At 48.3% G+C, this 18827-nt stretch overlaps 1 protein-coding gene across 2 annotated transcripts in view; it reads right to left on the reverse strand.

Moving 5' to 3' along the window:
* STAB1 (stabilin 1) overlaps positions 1-18827 on the reverse strand; it is an 829863-nt gene that overhangs the window by 633624 nt on the left and 177412 nt on the right. For both annotated transcript variants that reach the window (XM_069206091.1, XM_069206090.1), the window contains exon 9: positions 11804-12000. In XM_069206091.1, the coding sequence (XP_069062192.1) occupies positions 11804-12000 (197 nt within the window). The remainder of the gene's footprint in view (positions 1-11803; positions 12001-18827) is intronic.

Genomic DNA, 18827 nt, shown 5'->3' on the forward strand with positions numbered 1-18827 from the left:
TCATGATTACACTCTTGCATATGTCCCTGGACAATACAAAGCATATGCAAATTTAGAAATACCTTTATCTTATCAAGAACATAATAATTGGCTTGATGGCGCCCTCCCACACACCATAGCATTAGTAAGGTTAGGCCCACTAAGTAATGATGGTCCTACCTGGCCTTTATTGGCTACATATACACCACATCCTGCGGTTGCTCAATTGGCGGTGGCTGAAGTTCGTCGGTTATATACAGAATTAACAGCTACATATAGACGCTTAGTTCAATTTGTGATGCAGACACTAAAAACAAACCCAGCGCGTGCTGCTCTGGCGCAACCACATGTAGTAGTTCCGGGTATTAATCCGGCCACTGTGCACTCAGTTATGGGCAAAGTACCGGCTAAACGGGAGGAGACTCCATTTTGGCTGGCGCAAAAAATGAATACGCTGGAAGCAGTATTTCCCCATACGGGACCTCAGGACAAACATAGAATATTGACGATGTGTTTGCCGTATGGAATGGTTCCTACAGGGGACCATTGTAATACATGGGGCACAGTGTTTGCCGCGCTCTATACTACAGCACACGGTACACCAACATTGGCTAATCTATCGGACGTGCTTAAACAAATTCAAGATGAATATGTGGCTGCCCCGGCCTTAGATTTAGGGATGCAACTGATGGGCAATTTTGCCACGGTTTCTTCCATCATACTGAGTAATCTGAAAGGGGAGGCCGTGGCACTAGCAGTGCGTATGCGTCTTCGAGACGTCCCGCAACTAAATCAGGAGCGGGAACTGCCGAGAATAATAGCGGAAACATATTCGAGTATCGGTCGTGATAGCCTGGGGGCTAGACCGCAAAAACCACAGTTTCAGAGTAAGGGTAGTAAGGATACTACTAAACAACAGCAACCTGAGGGTACTAAAAAGCGCTGGGAGAAGAAGCAGCAAACACCTAAAAAAGAAAGGGGAGAATCTCGGCGACCGGAGACCCCGCAGGCTAGGTATAATCTCAGAAATAGGGATAATTTGAAGACGCCTGATAGATATCAATATACTGATACACGCCAATCCCGTTCCTCTCAGGACTCATTGGAAAAGAGAAATGAGAGAGGTGGGCGGTCAGAGCGGAGAACTGAGTACATGAAACCGAGACAGGACTCACAACGCTCATCGGAGGTTTCTGTCAAGAAGGACGAGAAACCGGTCCAACAAAAACAGCAGTTTAAAAAGAAAAAAGTGGCGGTGGTCTCAGTTAGACATGCCACACAAGAAGAGAGTTCTCTTGAAGAACAAGACATGGGCAATAGCACTGTTAGACAGCGCGGCAAAGGTCACAATAGTTTGCCGGAATCTTCTAGAGCATCTGGAGGTGAAAGCAACTGATGACTTCATACAAGTCGAAACAGCAGATATGCGTGTCTCTGATCCAGATAGAGTTTATACAGTAACTTTACAATTGGAAGGGGACATTGAGCGCACGATAAATGCCAGTAGTTTGTAGTCAAACTGTATGACATTCTGCTAGCTGAGCAGGATTGGCCCCCAGACTTTGTTCGCGACTGTCCAGTTGGGGAGGAGGTGATTACACCTTCATTCTCACCACTTGTTCCAGGAGAACTCGCGGAGTCCTATAGCATCAAATGGGCTCTGGCACAAGCACCCGCCTTATATAGAAATCATGTGGGGTGGGATAGGGATTCACCTTATCATGTAATTCCAATTAGGGGCGAACCTCAGCCACAACCGCAATATCCTATAAAATTTGAAGCAAGGGCATCGGTAAGGAACATTCTTACACAATTGGAGTACCAGGGAGTAATTGAACCCTGTGTGTCGCCGATGAATAATCCCTTATTCCCTGTAGCTAAACCGGACCATTCTTATAGGATAGTGGTGGATTACAGACATTTAAACTGACATACACGCACATATGCTATACAAAATTCACATAGCGCAGCACTCATGAATAATATTGTGCGTAAAAAATACAAAACCACTTTGGATATCTCGATTGGTTTCTTCTGCCAGAATATAGCACCTGAAAGTAGGGATTCTACTAGCTTTAGTGCGTTTGGCTCTCAGAATTTTTTTTGTCGTTTGCCTGAGGGGTAGAAGAATAGCCCAGGTTTTCGGCTCGTGTCACTGAAATTTTGCACGAGTTGGACCCTGAAGCTTTGTCATATGTCGATGATATATATCTGACAGATGTCGAGTTGCTACAACATTTATGGCGGGTAGCCCGCATTGTTGTGGGATTTGCTGAAATTGGCTACAAATTTAACTTAAAAAAGTCGAAAATTGCCTTCCTCAGCGTCATTTTCCTGGGATATGAGCTGTCGAATGAGGGCAAGAGTCTACCGCCACACTTTTTGGAAAAATGTGCGCGATTGCAACCTCCTAATACGATTAAGAAACTCCAGTCGTTGTTGGGATTTCTAATTTTTGGCAGAACTTACATTCCTGATTATGCTACACGTATAAAGCCTTTATACGAGTTGATTCGCCCAAATTTTTCGAGTAGATTTTGGACGATTGAGCATACACATATTCTTCGAGACTTGCAAGCTGATCTCTTAGCTGTAAAACATTTACACACACGGGACATAAAGACACATCTGGTCATCAGAGTAATAGCTGGGGCCGTTGGGTTTACGTATGTCACCTTTAATGAGGGTGAGGCAGTCCCGATAGGATACAAGTCTCACTTGTATTCTGCTGCAGAACAATGTTTTGCACAAACGGAGAAAATTCTCACTGATGTACAGATGGCTGTGATTAAAGAAAGACCTCTTGCCCAGGGCCAACGCATCATTGTTGTTTCCCCGATTCCAGCCTTAGAGGCTGTTACGAAAGCGAGTGTTCCTAATGCGAAAGCACTACACCTGCGATGGATACAATGGGCTACGTCTTTGACAGCCACTGATGTAGATTACATTTTTGACCCAAAACTGCAGACTCAAGAATTTCTTCAATATGAAATGGAGTACCCAGTTCCCGCTGGCATGTTGCCTATTGATCAATATCAAGTGGTCATGTACACCGATGGCTCTGCGCAACCTGAGGTGGGAACTAAACAACAGTATTCTGCTGCATGTGCGGTGGTGAGCGGCTATATGGAGGGGGAGAAGTTCTGCCCCCGACATACTTTTACACAGACCTTGGGAGACTGTACGGCACAGTTGGCTGAGCTGAAAGCTCTGTTATTAGCCTTGGAACATGCGGATCCAGCACAGTTTACACTGCTTGTTTGTGATTCGTATTACTGTGTTCAGTCTTTCAATGAATATTTGCATTACTGGAGGTTAAATGGGTTCAGAGATTCTAAGGGCAACACCATAAAACACAGGTTACTGTGGGGGAAGGTTGCGGATCTGAAGGAAACGCTTCCTAAGGTCCATGTTGTGCATACACTTTGTCACCAGCGCATTGGAATACACGTTGCTGGAAATACTTTGGCTGATGAAGCCGCGAAATCGGCAGCAGTAACTCGTTTGAGTTTCAAACCAGACACAGAGATTTTGGCTGCCATAAAGGCTACGGCTGATGGCACGCCATATCCTAAAGGATTCCCTTCTAAATATCATTATTCCATGGGTAGTATACTAAACGCTGAGGTTAAAATCCCAGGCGTTGGTGTACGCGACATGCCCAATAAAATTGTGCGACCTCAATTGATCAATGCAGCTCATGAGGGGGCGGCATCTGCACATGCTGGCGTGGCTGCCACAATTTCACTCTTACAGGCCCGTTACTGGTGGCCTGGTCTCTATAAAGAGACAAAGCAGTATGTCCTTTGTTGTGACATTTGTCAACAAATTAAAGTTTCCACGGCTAGACGCCCGCAGCAGACGCCACTTCTAATATCAAATAAACCATTACAGTGTGTGTACTTGGATCATTGTGGTCCGTTGACACCAGATAGTGCATACAAATATATATTGGTAGCTGTAGATTCGTGCTCCAGATTTGTGTGGGTCTGGCCACAGCGCTCGGCTGACGCTCGGACTGTTAATAAAGATTTGCGCATCTTTGTCGATACATATGCAGTTGCGTCTTTTCATTCGGACCAGGGCCCTGCTTTTGCCTCTAAGGCATTCAGGGACACCATGGCTTCGTTGGGGGTCCAACTCCAGTTCTCGTCTCCATTTCATCCCGAGGGAAATTTCTGTTTTCGATTTAAAGTAATCCTTAACGGCCAGAGTTATAGGTACGGGTCGAAGCTGGCTAGCCCACCTGTATGGAGTACAGAGAGCACTGAATAACTTGCCTAGAAGGTCCCTGGGGGGTCGTACTTCATATGTGTGCCTGTAAGGAACACAAATGTATGTTCCTGATCTAGATGGTCCTGGTGTCGAGGCCGCATATACGCCCTTTGACATAAATGATCGTGTCACTGTTTTGCAGGATTTACAACAATTCCGTGAAGATAACTCTCCTGCCAGTGCTGCCTCCACAGGAATTAAGGATGAACCAGTGACGCCCACTGGTTGGATTCCCAGAGTTGGGGATCTTGTGCGTGAAAAGGTTGCAGTAAAAAAAGAATCTGGCCCTTCGTATCGAGCGCCAGTCCCTGTACTAGGGGTCGACGGCACAAGAACTGTGATTTTGCCGCCGTTGCAAGGGGCCAAATTCTGCACAGCAGACCAAGAGGAACGCCCAGTAGTTCCCGAATCCCTCTCACTACTGGGGATGATGTTCCACTGCAGGTGATTTGCACTGATGCGGTTTCCTCTCCGAGCTTGGGGAGGGTGGAAGCTGATCTTGCGATTGTTCCACTTACGGCGAATAATTTGGAATCTTTTGATCAAGTTGCTGTGACTACTACTGATGTTGCTGAAGCTGTTATCTACAGTGTACCACGCCGAGAGACACAATCTGCCCCTTTGTTTACGGTTGCACCTTTTGCGAGAACTGCCTCCGGCTGCTTTAATAACAATGATGATGCTGTGTCGGACTCTTCGTCCTCTTCAACACCAGCCCTGGGTCCATGTAAGCTGTTGTATTGGCTCAAACATACGTATTTTGTTTTTCCTTGGAACTATCTGTGGCTTTTTATGACTGTGATGGCTTTTTTCCTGTGGCTGGGGTTTGTTGTCACCTTTTCTCTGGTGATACATGGTCATTTTCTTCCTGAACGATCTGAGGTTGAGCAGGTGGAGAAGGTGTTGAAACCGCATTTTTCATCACACATGGTTAGAAGAGACTTGTCCTCTGTGAACATTTCTGCTGTACCAATTCCGGATGGGATTGTGTGGGATAGAGTAATGTTTGATATATATGGTCCCACTGAAATAATTAAAATACTGTATGTTCTCAAATTATCAATGAATTATATCATTATACCAGGCATTGTATCTGACGATTGGGATGTGAAGACAGTTGATTCTATGTTGACAGAATTGCAGTATTATATTGTCTATGAGAATGAAGATGCTTACCAATTTAGAGATAATTATGGTGACATGTTTTGCTATAATTATTATGGACACCACTTTATTCATAAAGCCAGTAGCCCTAAATCAATATTTGAGTACATGCAATGGGAACATTGTCCGACTCCTCCACAGGGGAGTTCTAAAACTTATTCTGACAAATTTGCATATTTTTCTGGGCATCATCAACAGAGTGCTAAGTCATATTATTTTAGAGTTACTCCGCATGCTAATAAGCAAATGTTGTTGACTGATACTAAATTACTGTATTCCAATTTATTTGTATCCAAACTATCTGTTGAGGGGTATGAATACTGGTCCAAAACTGTTGATTTGAAAAGTGTTTGGGGAACGAAAAATTGGCAAATGCGGGGTAGGGACACATTGTTTAGGGCATGTATTATACCTGTCCAGATGATTTTCTTAAATGACACTGTACAACAGACTAGCTGTTTAGGCTTGGCAACGATTAGGGAATTAAATATGCCTGGAATACCTGTCCCTTCCAAACTGAAAGATTGGCAACATTATATTAATGCCACGTTTAGTGAGCTTACAGACTGGGTCCAGAATGGTACACTTAACACTTCATTGACACGTCCAGGCTGGTGGTTATTGTGGCCCATAGACACTAATGGGTGTCATCAACGTTTTGTCACCTCCTCAGGGGGTTTCAGGACTAGTAGGGCAGACCCTCGCTACATATCGCCAGAACATGCTGATATCATTACTACATATAGCGTGGGGAAACTTTGTCAACAATGGTTAAAGTCATCCACGCTGGATGAAGTTAAGACACATCTCACGTTACTGTCTAATTATACTGACTTACAAGATTTTTTGTCAGGTCCAAGGGTGCCCCGGAAGAAAAAGTCTTTGTATGAAGTTTATAATGAGATATGGAAACTTTCACAACAGGAGGCAGCAGCCCGGTTGAGGCAGATAGATCAGGAGAATTTGAAACAAGCATTGTCTGTTGTAGGTAATGGAATGCATACCTTGTCCGACCGTGTATATACGATTGATAACATTGTTTCCTCTGCTATAGACATTGTTAGATCAGATATGTCTTCTTTATATCATGGGCAGAGTCAAACGCGGTCCATTATGCAGTTGGGTTGGACTCTACAGACATTAAAGGCGGGTCGCGTTCCGTGGCAGCACATCAAAGCCAGGGAGATTTTTTTTTCCTTTAATTTGACGCGTCAGCAGCAGCTGATGGCTAAAAAGGAGGCGACATATGTGATGTTGAATATTGAAAAGTTGGAGAAGTTGCCTTTTACTGTGGCTGAGATTCCGTCAGCTGAATGGTTGATACACAGGGTTATAAATTTGCATATTCCGGTGGGCAGATATGAGAAATTGGGAGATAGTTACATACATGAGGTGTGGGAGCTTCCCTTTTTATACAGATGTCTTAATGGTATGAGGGAGGTTCTTAGCGGTTGCGAATGTGAAACTTCTGTCAGCCATTCGATGGTTTGTAAGCAGCTGTCCTTGCATGTGGCGTGTAATGCCTTGGTTGCGAATTTGGCTTGCTATCTAAAGGGAGTTCCAGTCCCCGTGATTAACAACACATTCCAGGTGCTTTCAAACGGCAGCTACATCCTTCTTAACAGTGAAGCCTGTTGTGGCATGCGTGCCGGAATAGTTTACGTGGTCGTTGTCACCAAGGCCGTTACGTGCTGCGGAAATGTGTTGTTTCCCCCCACTCAGTTTAGGGAGGTAGCGGGCATCTGGCCTCATATTGCTACTTCCAAGGTGAATTTCGACAAGTTGAGTCGACTAAAGGCTCTATTGTTTCAAAAGCATGTGGCCCTTACATCTGCACGCGACACCTACGCACTTCAGGTGGCAAGGTCATCAGCAGAAATACAGTCCCTTTTAAATACTAACTTTCCGAGTCACTTTGGTGAACTCGTAGGATGTATATTTAATGCGTCCAGCACTGCTGGAATTGCACATTTTTTTAAAGCCGTTGGTGTTGGGTTTGCTCACACCTTCTCTTCCATATTCGGTTTAATACCTTCGGCTATTCATTCTATTTTCGGAAGCATCTTTGGGGGATTTCCGATAACTTTGGCTTTATTGGCTGGTGTTTTGCTGTTGCTGTTGTTCTTCCGCAATGGCTGTCCCACCGCGACAAGATCCAATATGGGCGCTCCCATCAGCGCAGCTGTGTTGTGAGCACATGATGCAGCATTTTGGAGCAACACTCCTGGGACATTTGGGGTGTGACTGGTCTCTGTAATTCTGACCAGTTCTGGATTGTGTGCAACCCGTGTTTCAGTGCCTCTGGTGCTCGTTTGAACATGCGATGGCTCTCTGTCTCTCACTGCAGCGCCCCCCAGTGGTTGATGCTTATCTGTTGATGTTCCCGATTAGGACTCATTCCCAGACATGTGCACTGCGGTTGCGTTTGCTTTGTGAGGCTGTTTACGAGATTCCCTTCCTGGAGGAAGATGGTATTGTCTCGTTCATGGGCCCTACACGGGGTGCCGCCTTGGATGATTCTGGGGCTTTGGAACACACCTGCTCCGTGATAGTATTTGGAGTGGATTTTCCGGTGTTGACATATGCCGAAGTGGAGGATATCCTGCTTTCCGTTACTTCCATTTGAAATTGGGTTTTCCTCTAAATTGACATTATTTTGATTCGGCTTTTACCGTCACATGCTTGAAAAATTTAAATATGGATCTATGCTTTGCTGTCCTCTGGACTTGTCGAAATATGTTGTGTGTATTTCTGTATCCGGGGCATATTATTAGTGTTTTTCGTTCTGTTTAGAACCACTTACTACTGACAAGGGGAGGGTGTAGTGTGGTCAGGTTTATGTATCCTTTGCGCGTTTGCTTCAGGCGTTTGGCCTTTGTGCACTTGTCCTGGATGTATTTTATTCCTTTGCTTGCAGCATTGAGCCTCGGTGCACTTTGCTCTAAATGCATTTTATTCAGCTTCGTACTGTAATTTTTCAAATAGCCAGTTCTACTGTCTTGTTTTATTGGTTAAATCACACTGTTTAGCCTACTTCAGCGCTGGAGTTCTCAATAACACATTTTGCTCACTCTGGGCTCCAGTCAAGGATACAGTCTGGTACATTGCCGATAGACGTGGTAGGAGTTTAGTCTTTGAATACATTCTTGCGTAGGGACATTTTGTGATCACACTGACATGTTAGTTATAAAAACACTTCCTTGTCCTAATACAAGAGAGAGGGAGATTCTGACTAGGGAACCACAACTAGACGCTGACTGCCTTGTTGCAGATGCTGTACCAGATCACAGGCCTTTGCTCAGGTATGAGGGTTGATGTCTTCCCGGGGAATCTGAAAGGCAAGTTAGTAGCTTAACATGCTGTGCTCGAAATATAACCTACTGAGAGAGAATAGAATCTATTAACACCATGATAGCGTTGTTTTTGTGTTTCACTCTCATCGTGACTATTTCAATCCTACTGTGTTGTATGGTTCTGGTTATTGCGGCTCACGCCTTATTATCTAAAATGCAGTTGTTTTTATTAAAAACAATATATAAAACTTAAACTGCCTATGTAATTTGTATATGAGATCATACTGTAAATGAGAGAGTTGGTTGGGACCTGAGTGACTACGACTTCCTTGAGAAGTTTTAAAGATGTCATGCGCTCGGCTGCCCAATCATCCCTCCCCCTTGGGAGAGATGAGGCACTGCTAGTTAGCCGGAGCAAAACCGGATTGAAGGTGACAGAGGTCCTTCCAAGTGGGTCAGACTCAGTCCCCCACACAAGGAACGATCCTGCTACCTAGAAATCCAGTATTCCCATTTAGGATAATGAGAGCCCACGCAACAGTACAATCCCATGTACCTAAATACAGATTGCTGACTCGTCGCTCCCACAAACAGTTGTAAATACTTACTTTATAAGTTGCTGTTCCCACAAATATTTGTAAGTTCTTTCCGTCCCCACACACAGATGTATTTCATTTTTCCCCACACTGGTGTATACTTGACTCTTCCTGTGCAATACTCACAAACAGATGAACAGCTCACGGTCACTGATGCAGATGTATAACTCACTGTCCCATTGTCTTGTAAAGAACTTAGTGTATGCACATACAGATGTGAATCACTTTTCCCACACACAGGTGTATAGGTAACCCTGGAGCATAACTCACTGTCCTCGCAGACAGGCGTATAACTCGCTGGACCCTAACATAGATGTACAACTCACTGTTGTGATGCATAGGGCCTCAACCTTGGATATAACTTGCAGTTCCAACACAGGTGTATAACTCACTTGTCCTGAACTCTTGGTCTATAAATCATTGAACCCAAACATATGTAAAACCTGCTGCTCCCACGCAGGTGTATAACTCACTTGTCCTGCACCCTGGTATATAAATCATTGAAGCCACTCACTTGTCCTGCACCCTGGTATTTAAACCATTGAACCCACACATATGTATAACCTGCTGCTTCCAAGCAGGTGTATAACTCACTTGTCCTGCACTCTGGTATATAAATCATTGAACCCATACATATGTATAACCTGCTGCTCCCACACAGGTGTATAACTCACTTGTCCTGCACCCTGGTATATAAATCATTGAACCCACACATATATGTTTAACCTGCTGTTCACAGGCAGGTGTATAACTCACTTGTCCTGCACCCTGGCATGTAAATCATTGAACCCACACACATATATGTATAACCTGCTGCTCCCACACAGGTGTATAATTCACTTGTCCTGAACTCTATGGGATATAAATCATTGAACCCACACATATATGTATAACCTGCTGTTCTCACGCAGGAGTATAACTCACTTGTCCTGCACCCTGGTATATAAATCATTGAATCCACACATATATGTATAAACTGCTGCTCCCACACAGGTGTATAACTCACTTGTCATACAGCCTGGTATAAATCATTGAACCCACACATATGTATAACCTGCTGCTCCCACACACGTGTATAACTCACTTTTCATACACCCTGGTATATGAATCATTGAACCCACACATATATATATATAACCTGCTGCTTCCACACAGGTGTATAACTCACTTGTCATACACCCTGATATATGAATCATTGAACCCACACATTTGTTTAACTCGCTGTTCCACATACAGATGTATAACTCACTTGTCATACATCCTGGTGTACCCACACACAGATGTATAGGTTGCAGTTACCACTCGCAAACGTATAACTTGTTGTACCCAAACACAGCTAGACAAGTTATTTCCACACAGAGACCTAAAACAGATGTATTAGAGACATTACACACAGATGTGTACATTGATGATCACACATGCATACGTATAGCGTGCTCCACCCTCATGTAGATATATAGCTCACTGTTTAGATGCACAGATGTATACTTCACTATCCTGACACCCGGGTGTATAATTCACCTTACCTGCACCTTGGTGTATGACCCATTGCACCCAAATACAGATGTGTAAGGATAAATTGCAGAGAGATATACAACTGATGTATAAGTCAGAGATACACACTGAGATCTACAAGTCACTGTTCACATAACCAAATTTATAATTTGCTGTATTTTTACACAGATAAATAGCACGCTGTATCCACACACGTGTGTTAGTCTCTGTTCCCACAAGCAGGTGTATAACATGCTGTATCCCACACAATTGTGTGTCTGGTCTTGCACGCTGGTGTACAACACTCTGTACCCACACAAGTGTGTACGTCTCTGTTCCCACCTGCAGGTGTATAGCACACTATATATACACACAAGTGTGTAAGTCCGTGTTCCAGCACACAGGTGTATAACTTGCTGTACCTACACATGTGTATAACACACTGTAACCACAGACAAGTGTGTAAGTCTTTGTTCCCACATGCAGGTGTATAACATGCTGTTTTCACACACGTGTGTAAGAATCTGTTCCCACATGCAGGTGTTTAACACGCTGTATCCACACACGTGTGTAAGTCTCTGTTCCCACACGCAGGTGTGTAACACACTGTATCCACACATGGGTATGTCCCTGTTCCCACACCGGTGTATAACAAGCTGTTCCCACACAAGTGTGTGAGTCTCTGTTCCCACAAGCAGGAATATAACACACTGTATCCACACACAAGTGTGTAAGTCTCTTTTCCCATACGCAGGTGTATTACATGCTGTATTCACATGCAAGTGTATAAGTCTCTGTTCCCACACCTGGTGTTTAACACACTGTATCCACACATGTGTAAGTCTCTGTTGCCACAAGCAGGAATATAACACACTGTATCTACACACAAGTGTGAAAGTCTCTGTTCCCACACGCTGGTGTATAAGACACTGTATACACACGTGTGTGTAAGTCTCTGTTCCCATATGCAGGTGTATAAAACACTGTTCCCACACAACTCACCTTGTTTGGACCTTCGTAAACACATCTGGTTGACTTGCCAAGGCACCCCCCGTTCTGCACTGTGCATGGGTTGATGGGAATGCACACCTTGCCATCTCCTTGGTAGCCAGATTTGCAGGTACATGTTGGTTGGCTTTTCCCAGTGGCACTGCAATCAGCGAGTGGGGAACATGGCGATATGTGGCAGGGGTCCTGGCCTGGAAGTAAAAAGAAGATATTGTATAGAGTTGTGGCTATGAACAGGACCCTATAAATCTGTGTTCTGACACAAACCAGCAGCACATCTTGACCCTTTGAGCTTCAGGTGAGATGCTGTACTGCCCATGAACATGCTACCCAACTAGGAAACTGCTCAAGGGAAACACTGCATAATGGAGGCACTAATGTGTGCTGGTTGATGCCACTGTGCCGCATACATAAGGCACTGCCCAACACCTGTAGTGCCTGATGGGGTCACAGTGCTACACACTGAAGGCACTGCCCAACACTTGCAGTGCCTGATGGGGTCACTGTGTTACACACTGAAGGCACTGCCCAACACTTGCAGTGCCTGATGGGGTCACATTGCTGCATACCGAAGGCACCGCCCAAGACTTGCAGTGCCTGACGGGGTCACTGCAGTGTCCTTTTTTCATGTTACTGTTGTGGCACTATGAACTGACTGCTCCCTCAACAAAGTTGTGACTGAGGACAGAGAAGGTAGTCAGTCACACGGAGGGCGAGTAGGGACCTCCCATCCCACCTCTGCCAGCTGTCATATCAGATGGTGCTCTCGATGAAGTGCCAGGTTCTAACCAGGTATACTTCTGTGCCCGTCACCTGCAAACCCGAGACTCAAGCTCCCTGACCAGCTGGAAGCAGTGGGGGTTGGTCTTTGGCTTGTTGGCCACCGGGCCCAGCATTTGGGGCTCCAAAGAGACAGAACCCAGTACAAAGTCTGAAGATTGAGGGGAAGCAGACCCACAAAGATGCCCGTGTTGGACTTGTAAGAGGACCCTAGAGTACTGAGCTGTGGGCGAGAGTGGGGCCACCTCTACCAGGCCTCGTGGCTTCTGTTTTATGAAAGAGTCAGTGTTGGCTCCTCTCCTGGTGGCTCCCAGGGGCACAAAAGCCCACCTGAAAGACTCTTCTTCCAGAGCAGACCAGTTGTAAATGGACTGGTGAAGATCTTTTGTTGGAACCGGGAATTGAGTAACAAAAAGGCAACATTCACCCATGTGAGCAGGTGTCCAGAAGGAGGACTCTCCAGAGGGAGGCGAGGAGCTGTGTGTCAACACCAGGCAAGAGGGGGTATGGTCCAGGCAAGAGGGGGTACTGTCCAGATGGGAGGTGGTACCGTCTAGGCAAGAAGGTGGGGTACCGTCCAGGCGGGATGGGGGGGTACCATCCAGGCAGGAAGGGGGGTATCATCCAGACGGGAGGTGGTACCGTCCGGGCAGGAGGGGGGTACCGTCCAGGCAGGAAGGGGGCTACCATCCAGGCTGGAAGGGGGGTACCATCCAGCCTGGAAGGGGGGTACCGTCCAGGCTAGGAGGGGAGGTACCGTCCAGGCTAGGAGGGGAGGTACCGTCCAGGCTAGGAGGGGAGGTACCGTCCAGGCAGGAGGGGAGGTACCGTCCAGGCAGGAGGGGAGGTACCGTCCAGGCAGGAGGGGGGTTTTCTCAATAATGAAGGCAGCTCTTCATCAAATAACATTTTATAACACCGGCTGCGACTCAGACTTTACAGTACCGGCTGTGACTGCAACGTTACAACACCGGCTGTGACTGCCACGTTACAACACCGGCTGTGACTCACACGTTACAACACCGGCTGTGACTCACACGTCACAACACCGGCTGTGACTCACACTTTACAGTACCGGCTGTGACTGGCACGTTACAACACCGGCTGTGACTGCCACGTTACAACACCGGCTGTGACTCGCACGTTACAACGCCGGCTGTGACTCGCACGTCACAACGCCGGCTGTGACTCGCACGTCACAACGCCGGCTGTGACTGGCACGTCACAACGCCGGCTGTGACTGCCACGTCACTACGCCGGCTGTGACTGCCACGTCACTACGCCGGCTGTGACTGCCACGTCACTACGCCGGCTGTGACTGCCACGTCACTACGCCGGCTGTGACTGCCACGTCACTACGCCGGCTGTGACTGCCACGTCACTACGCCGGCTGTGACTGCCACGTCACTACGCCGGCTGTGACTGCCACGTCACTACGCCGGCTGTGACTGCCACGTCACTACGCCGGCTGCGACTCACGCGTCACAACGCCGGCTGCGACTCACGCGTCACAACGCCGGCTGCGACTCACGCGTCACAACGCCGGCTGCGACTCAGACTTTACAGTACCGGCTGTGACTGCCACGTTACTACACCGGCTGTGACTGCCACGTTACAACACCGGCTGTGACTGCCACGTTACAACACCGGCTGTGACTCACACGTTACCACACCGGCTGTGAGTCACACGTTACCACACCGGCTGTGAGTCACACGTTACCACACCGGCTGTGAGTCACACGTTACCACACCGGCTGTGAGTCACACGTTACAACACCGGCTGTGACTCACACGTTACAACACTGGCTGTGACTCACACGTTACAACACCGGCTGTGACTCACCCTTTACAGTACCGGCTGTGACTCACCCTTTACAGTACCGGCTGTGACTCACCCTTTACAGTACCGGCTGTGACTCACCCTTTACAGTACCGGCTGTGACTCACACGTTACAACACCGCCTGTGACTCACACGTTACAACACCGCCTGTGACTCACACGTTACAACACCGCCTGTGATTCACACGTTACAACACCGCCTGTGACTCACACGTTACAACACCGGCTGTGACTCACACGTTACAACACCGGCTGTGACTCACACGTTACAACACCGACTCAACCTTTACAACACCGGCTGTGACTCACAAGTTACAGTACCGGCTGTGACTCACACTTTACAGTACCCGCTGTGACTCACACTTTACAACACCGGCTGTGACTCACACTTTACAACACCGGCTGTGACTCACACGTTACAACACCGGCTGTGACTCACACGTTACAACACCGGCTGTGACTCACACGTTACAACATATCACGTTACAACACTGGCTGTGATTCACACGTTACAACACCGGCTGTGACTCACACGTTACAACACCGCCTGTGACTCACACGTTACAACACCGCCTGTGACTCACACGTTACAACACCGCCTGTGACTCACACGTTACAACACCGCCTGTGACTCACACGTTACAACACCGCCTGTGACTCACACGTTACAACACCGCCTGTGACTCACACGTTACAACACCGCCTGTGTGTCACACGTTACAACACCGGCTGTGAGTCACACGTTACAACACCGGCTGTGAGTCACACGTTACAACACCGGCTGTGAGTCACACGTTACAACACCGGCTGTGAGTCACACGTTACAACACCGGCTGTGACTCACACGTTACAACACCGGCTGTGACTTACACGTTACAACACCGGCTGTGACTCACACGTTACAACATATCACGTTACAACACTGGCTGTGACTCACACGTTACAACACCGGCTGTGACTCACACGTTACAACACCGGCTGTGACTCACACGTTACAACACCGGCCGTGACTCACACGTTACAACACCGACTCAACCTTTACAACACCGGCTGTGACTCACAAGTTACAGTACCGGCTGTGACTCACACTTTACAGTACCCGCTGTGACTCACACTTTACAGTACCCGCTGTGACTCACACTTTACAGTACCTGCTGTGACTCACACGTTACAACATATCACGTTACAACACTGGCTGTGATTCACACGTTACAACACCGGCTGTGACTCACACGTTACAACACCGGCTGTGACTCACACGTTACAACACCGCCTGTGACTCACACGTTACAACACCGGCTGTGACTCACACGTTACAACACCGGCTGTGACTCACACGTTACAACACCGGCTGTGACTGCCGCGTTACTACACCGGGTGTGACTGCCGCGTTACAACGCCGGGTGTGACTGCCGCGTTACAACGCCGGGTGTGACTGCCGCGTTACAACGCCGGCTGTGACTCTCGCGTTACAACGCCGGCTGCGACTCTCGCGTCACAACGCCGGCTGCGACTCTCGCGTCACAACGCCGGCTGCGACTCACGCGTCACAACGCCGGCTGCGACTCACGCGTCACAACGCCGGCTGCGACTCACGCGTCACAACGCCGGCTGCGACTCACGCGTCACAACGCCGGCTGCGACTCACGCGTCACAACGCCGGCTGCGACTCAGACTTTACAGTACCGGCTGTGACTGCCACGTTACTACACCGGCTGTGACTCACACGTTACCACACCGGCTGTGAGTCACACGTTACCACACCGGCTGTGAGTCACACGTTACCACACCGGCTGTGAGTCACACGTTACCACACCGGCTGTGAGTCACACGTTACAGTATCGGCTGTGACTCACCCTTTACAGTACCGGCTGTGACTCACCCTTTACAGTACCGGCTGTGACTCACCCTTTACAGTACCGGCTGTGACTCACCCTTTACAACACCGCCTGTGACTCACCCTTTACAACACCGCCTGTGACTCACACGTTACAACACCGCCTGTGATTCACACGTTACAACACCGCCTGTGACTCACACGTTACAACACCGCCTGTGACTCACACGTTACAACACCGCCTGTGACTCACACGTTACAACACCGCCTGTGACTCACACGTTACAACACCGCCTGTGACTCACACGTTACAACACCGCCTGTGACTCACACGTTACAACACCGCCTGTGACTCACACGTTACAACACCGACTCAACCTTTACAACACCGGCTGTGACTCACACGTTACAACACCGGCTGTGATTCACACGTTACCACATCGGCTGTGATTCACACATTACATCACCGGCTGTGATTCACATATTACAACACCGGCTGTGGCTCACCCTTTACAGTACCGGCTGTGACTCAACCTTTACAACAGCGGCTGAGACTCACACGTTACAACGGCTGTGACTCACACGTTACAACGGCTGTGACTCACACGTTACAACACCGGCTGTGACTCACACGTTACAACACCGGCTGTGACTCACACGTTACAACACCGGCTGTGACTCACACGTCACAACACCGGCAATGTCACAACACCGGCTGTGACTCACACGTCACAACACCGGCTGTGACTCACACGTTACAACACCAGCTGTGACTCACACGTTACAACACCGGCTGTGACTTACACGTTACAACACCGGCTGTGACTCACACGTTACAACACCGGCTGTGACTCGCACGTTACAACACCGGCTGTGACTTACACGTTACAACACCGGCTGTGACTCACACGTTACAACATATAACGTTACAACACTGGCTGTGATTCACACGTTACAACACCGGCTGTGACTCACATGTTACAACACCAGCTGTGACTCACACGTTACAACACCGGCTGTGACTTACACGTTACAACACCGGCTGTGACTCACACGTTACAACATATCACGTTACAACACCGGCTGTGACTCACACGTTACAACACCGGCTGTGACTCACACGTTACAACACCGGCTGTGACTCACACGTTACAACACCGGCTGTGACTCACACGTTACAACACCAGCTGTGACTCACACGTTACAACATATCACGTTACAACACCGGCTGTGACTCGCACGTTACAACACCGGCTGTGACTCGCACGTTACAACACCGGCTGTGACTCGCACGTTACAACACCGGCTGTGACTCGCACGTTACAACACCGGCTGTGACTCGCACGTTACAACACCGGCTGTGACTCGCACGTTACAACACCGGCTGTGACTCGCACGTTACAACACCGGCTGTGACTCGCACGTTACAACACCGGCTGTGACTCACACGTTACAACACCGGCTGTGACTCACACGTTACAACACCGGCTGTGACTCACACGTTACAACATATCACGTTACAACACTGGCTGTGACTCACACGTTACAACACCGGCTGTGATGTTACAACATATCACGTTACAACACTGGCTGTGATTCACACGTTACAACACCGGCTGAGAGTCACACGTTACAACACCGGCTGTGAGTCACACGTTACAACACCGGCTGTGACTCACACGTTACAACACCGGCTGTGACTCACACTTTGCAGCTGGTGTATGAGGACAGCCAGGTGTGTGATGAGAGCCGGTGTGTGATGAGAAAAGGTGTGTGATGACAGCCAGGTGTGTGATGACAGGTGTGTCATGACAGCCCGGTGGATGGTGAGAGCCGGTGTGACGACAGCCAGGTGTGTGATGACAGCCAGGTGTGTGATGACAGCCAGGTGTGTGATGACAGCCAGGTGTGTGATGAGTGAGGTGTGTGATGAGAGCCAGGTGTGTGAAGACAGCCAGGTGAGTGAAGACAGCATTTATGGGATGACAGCCAGGTGTGTGAAGACAGCAGTATGTGAAGACAGCCGGGTGTGTGAAGACAGCAGTATGGGATGACCGCCAGGTGGGTGATGGCAGCCAGGTGTGTGACGACAGCCAGGTGTGTGACGACAGCACTTTGGGATGACAGCAGTATGGGATGACAGCCAGGTGTGTGATAACAGCCAGGGGAGGTACCGTCCAGGCAGGAGGGGAGGTACCGTCCAGGCAGGAGGGGGGTTTTCTCAATAATGAAGGCAGCTCTTCATCAAATAACATTTTATAACGCCGGCTGTGACTCACGCGTCACAACGACGGCTGCGACTCACGCGTCACAACGCCGGCTGCGACTCACGCGTCACAACGCCGGCTGCGACTCACGCTTCACAACGCCGGCTGCGACTCACGCTTCACAACGCCGGCTGCGACTCACGCGTCACAACGCCGGCTGCGACTCAGACTTTACAGTACCGGCTGTGACTGCCACGTTACTACACTGGCTGTGACTGCCACGTTACTACACTGGCTGTGACTGCCACGTTACAACACCGGCTGTGACTGCCACGTCACAACACCGGCTGTGAC

The sequence above is a fragment of the Pleurodeles waltl genome, chromosome 9 (assembly GCF_031143425.1).
Source record: "Pleurodeles waltl isolate 20211129_DDA chromosome 9, aPleWal1.hap1.20221129, whole genome shotgun sequence".
Lineage (NCBI taxonomy): Eukaryota > Metazoa > Chordata > Amphibia > Caudata > Salamandridae > Pleurodeles > Pleurodeles waltl.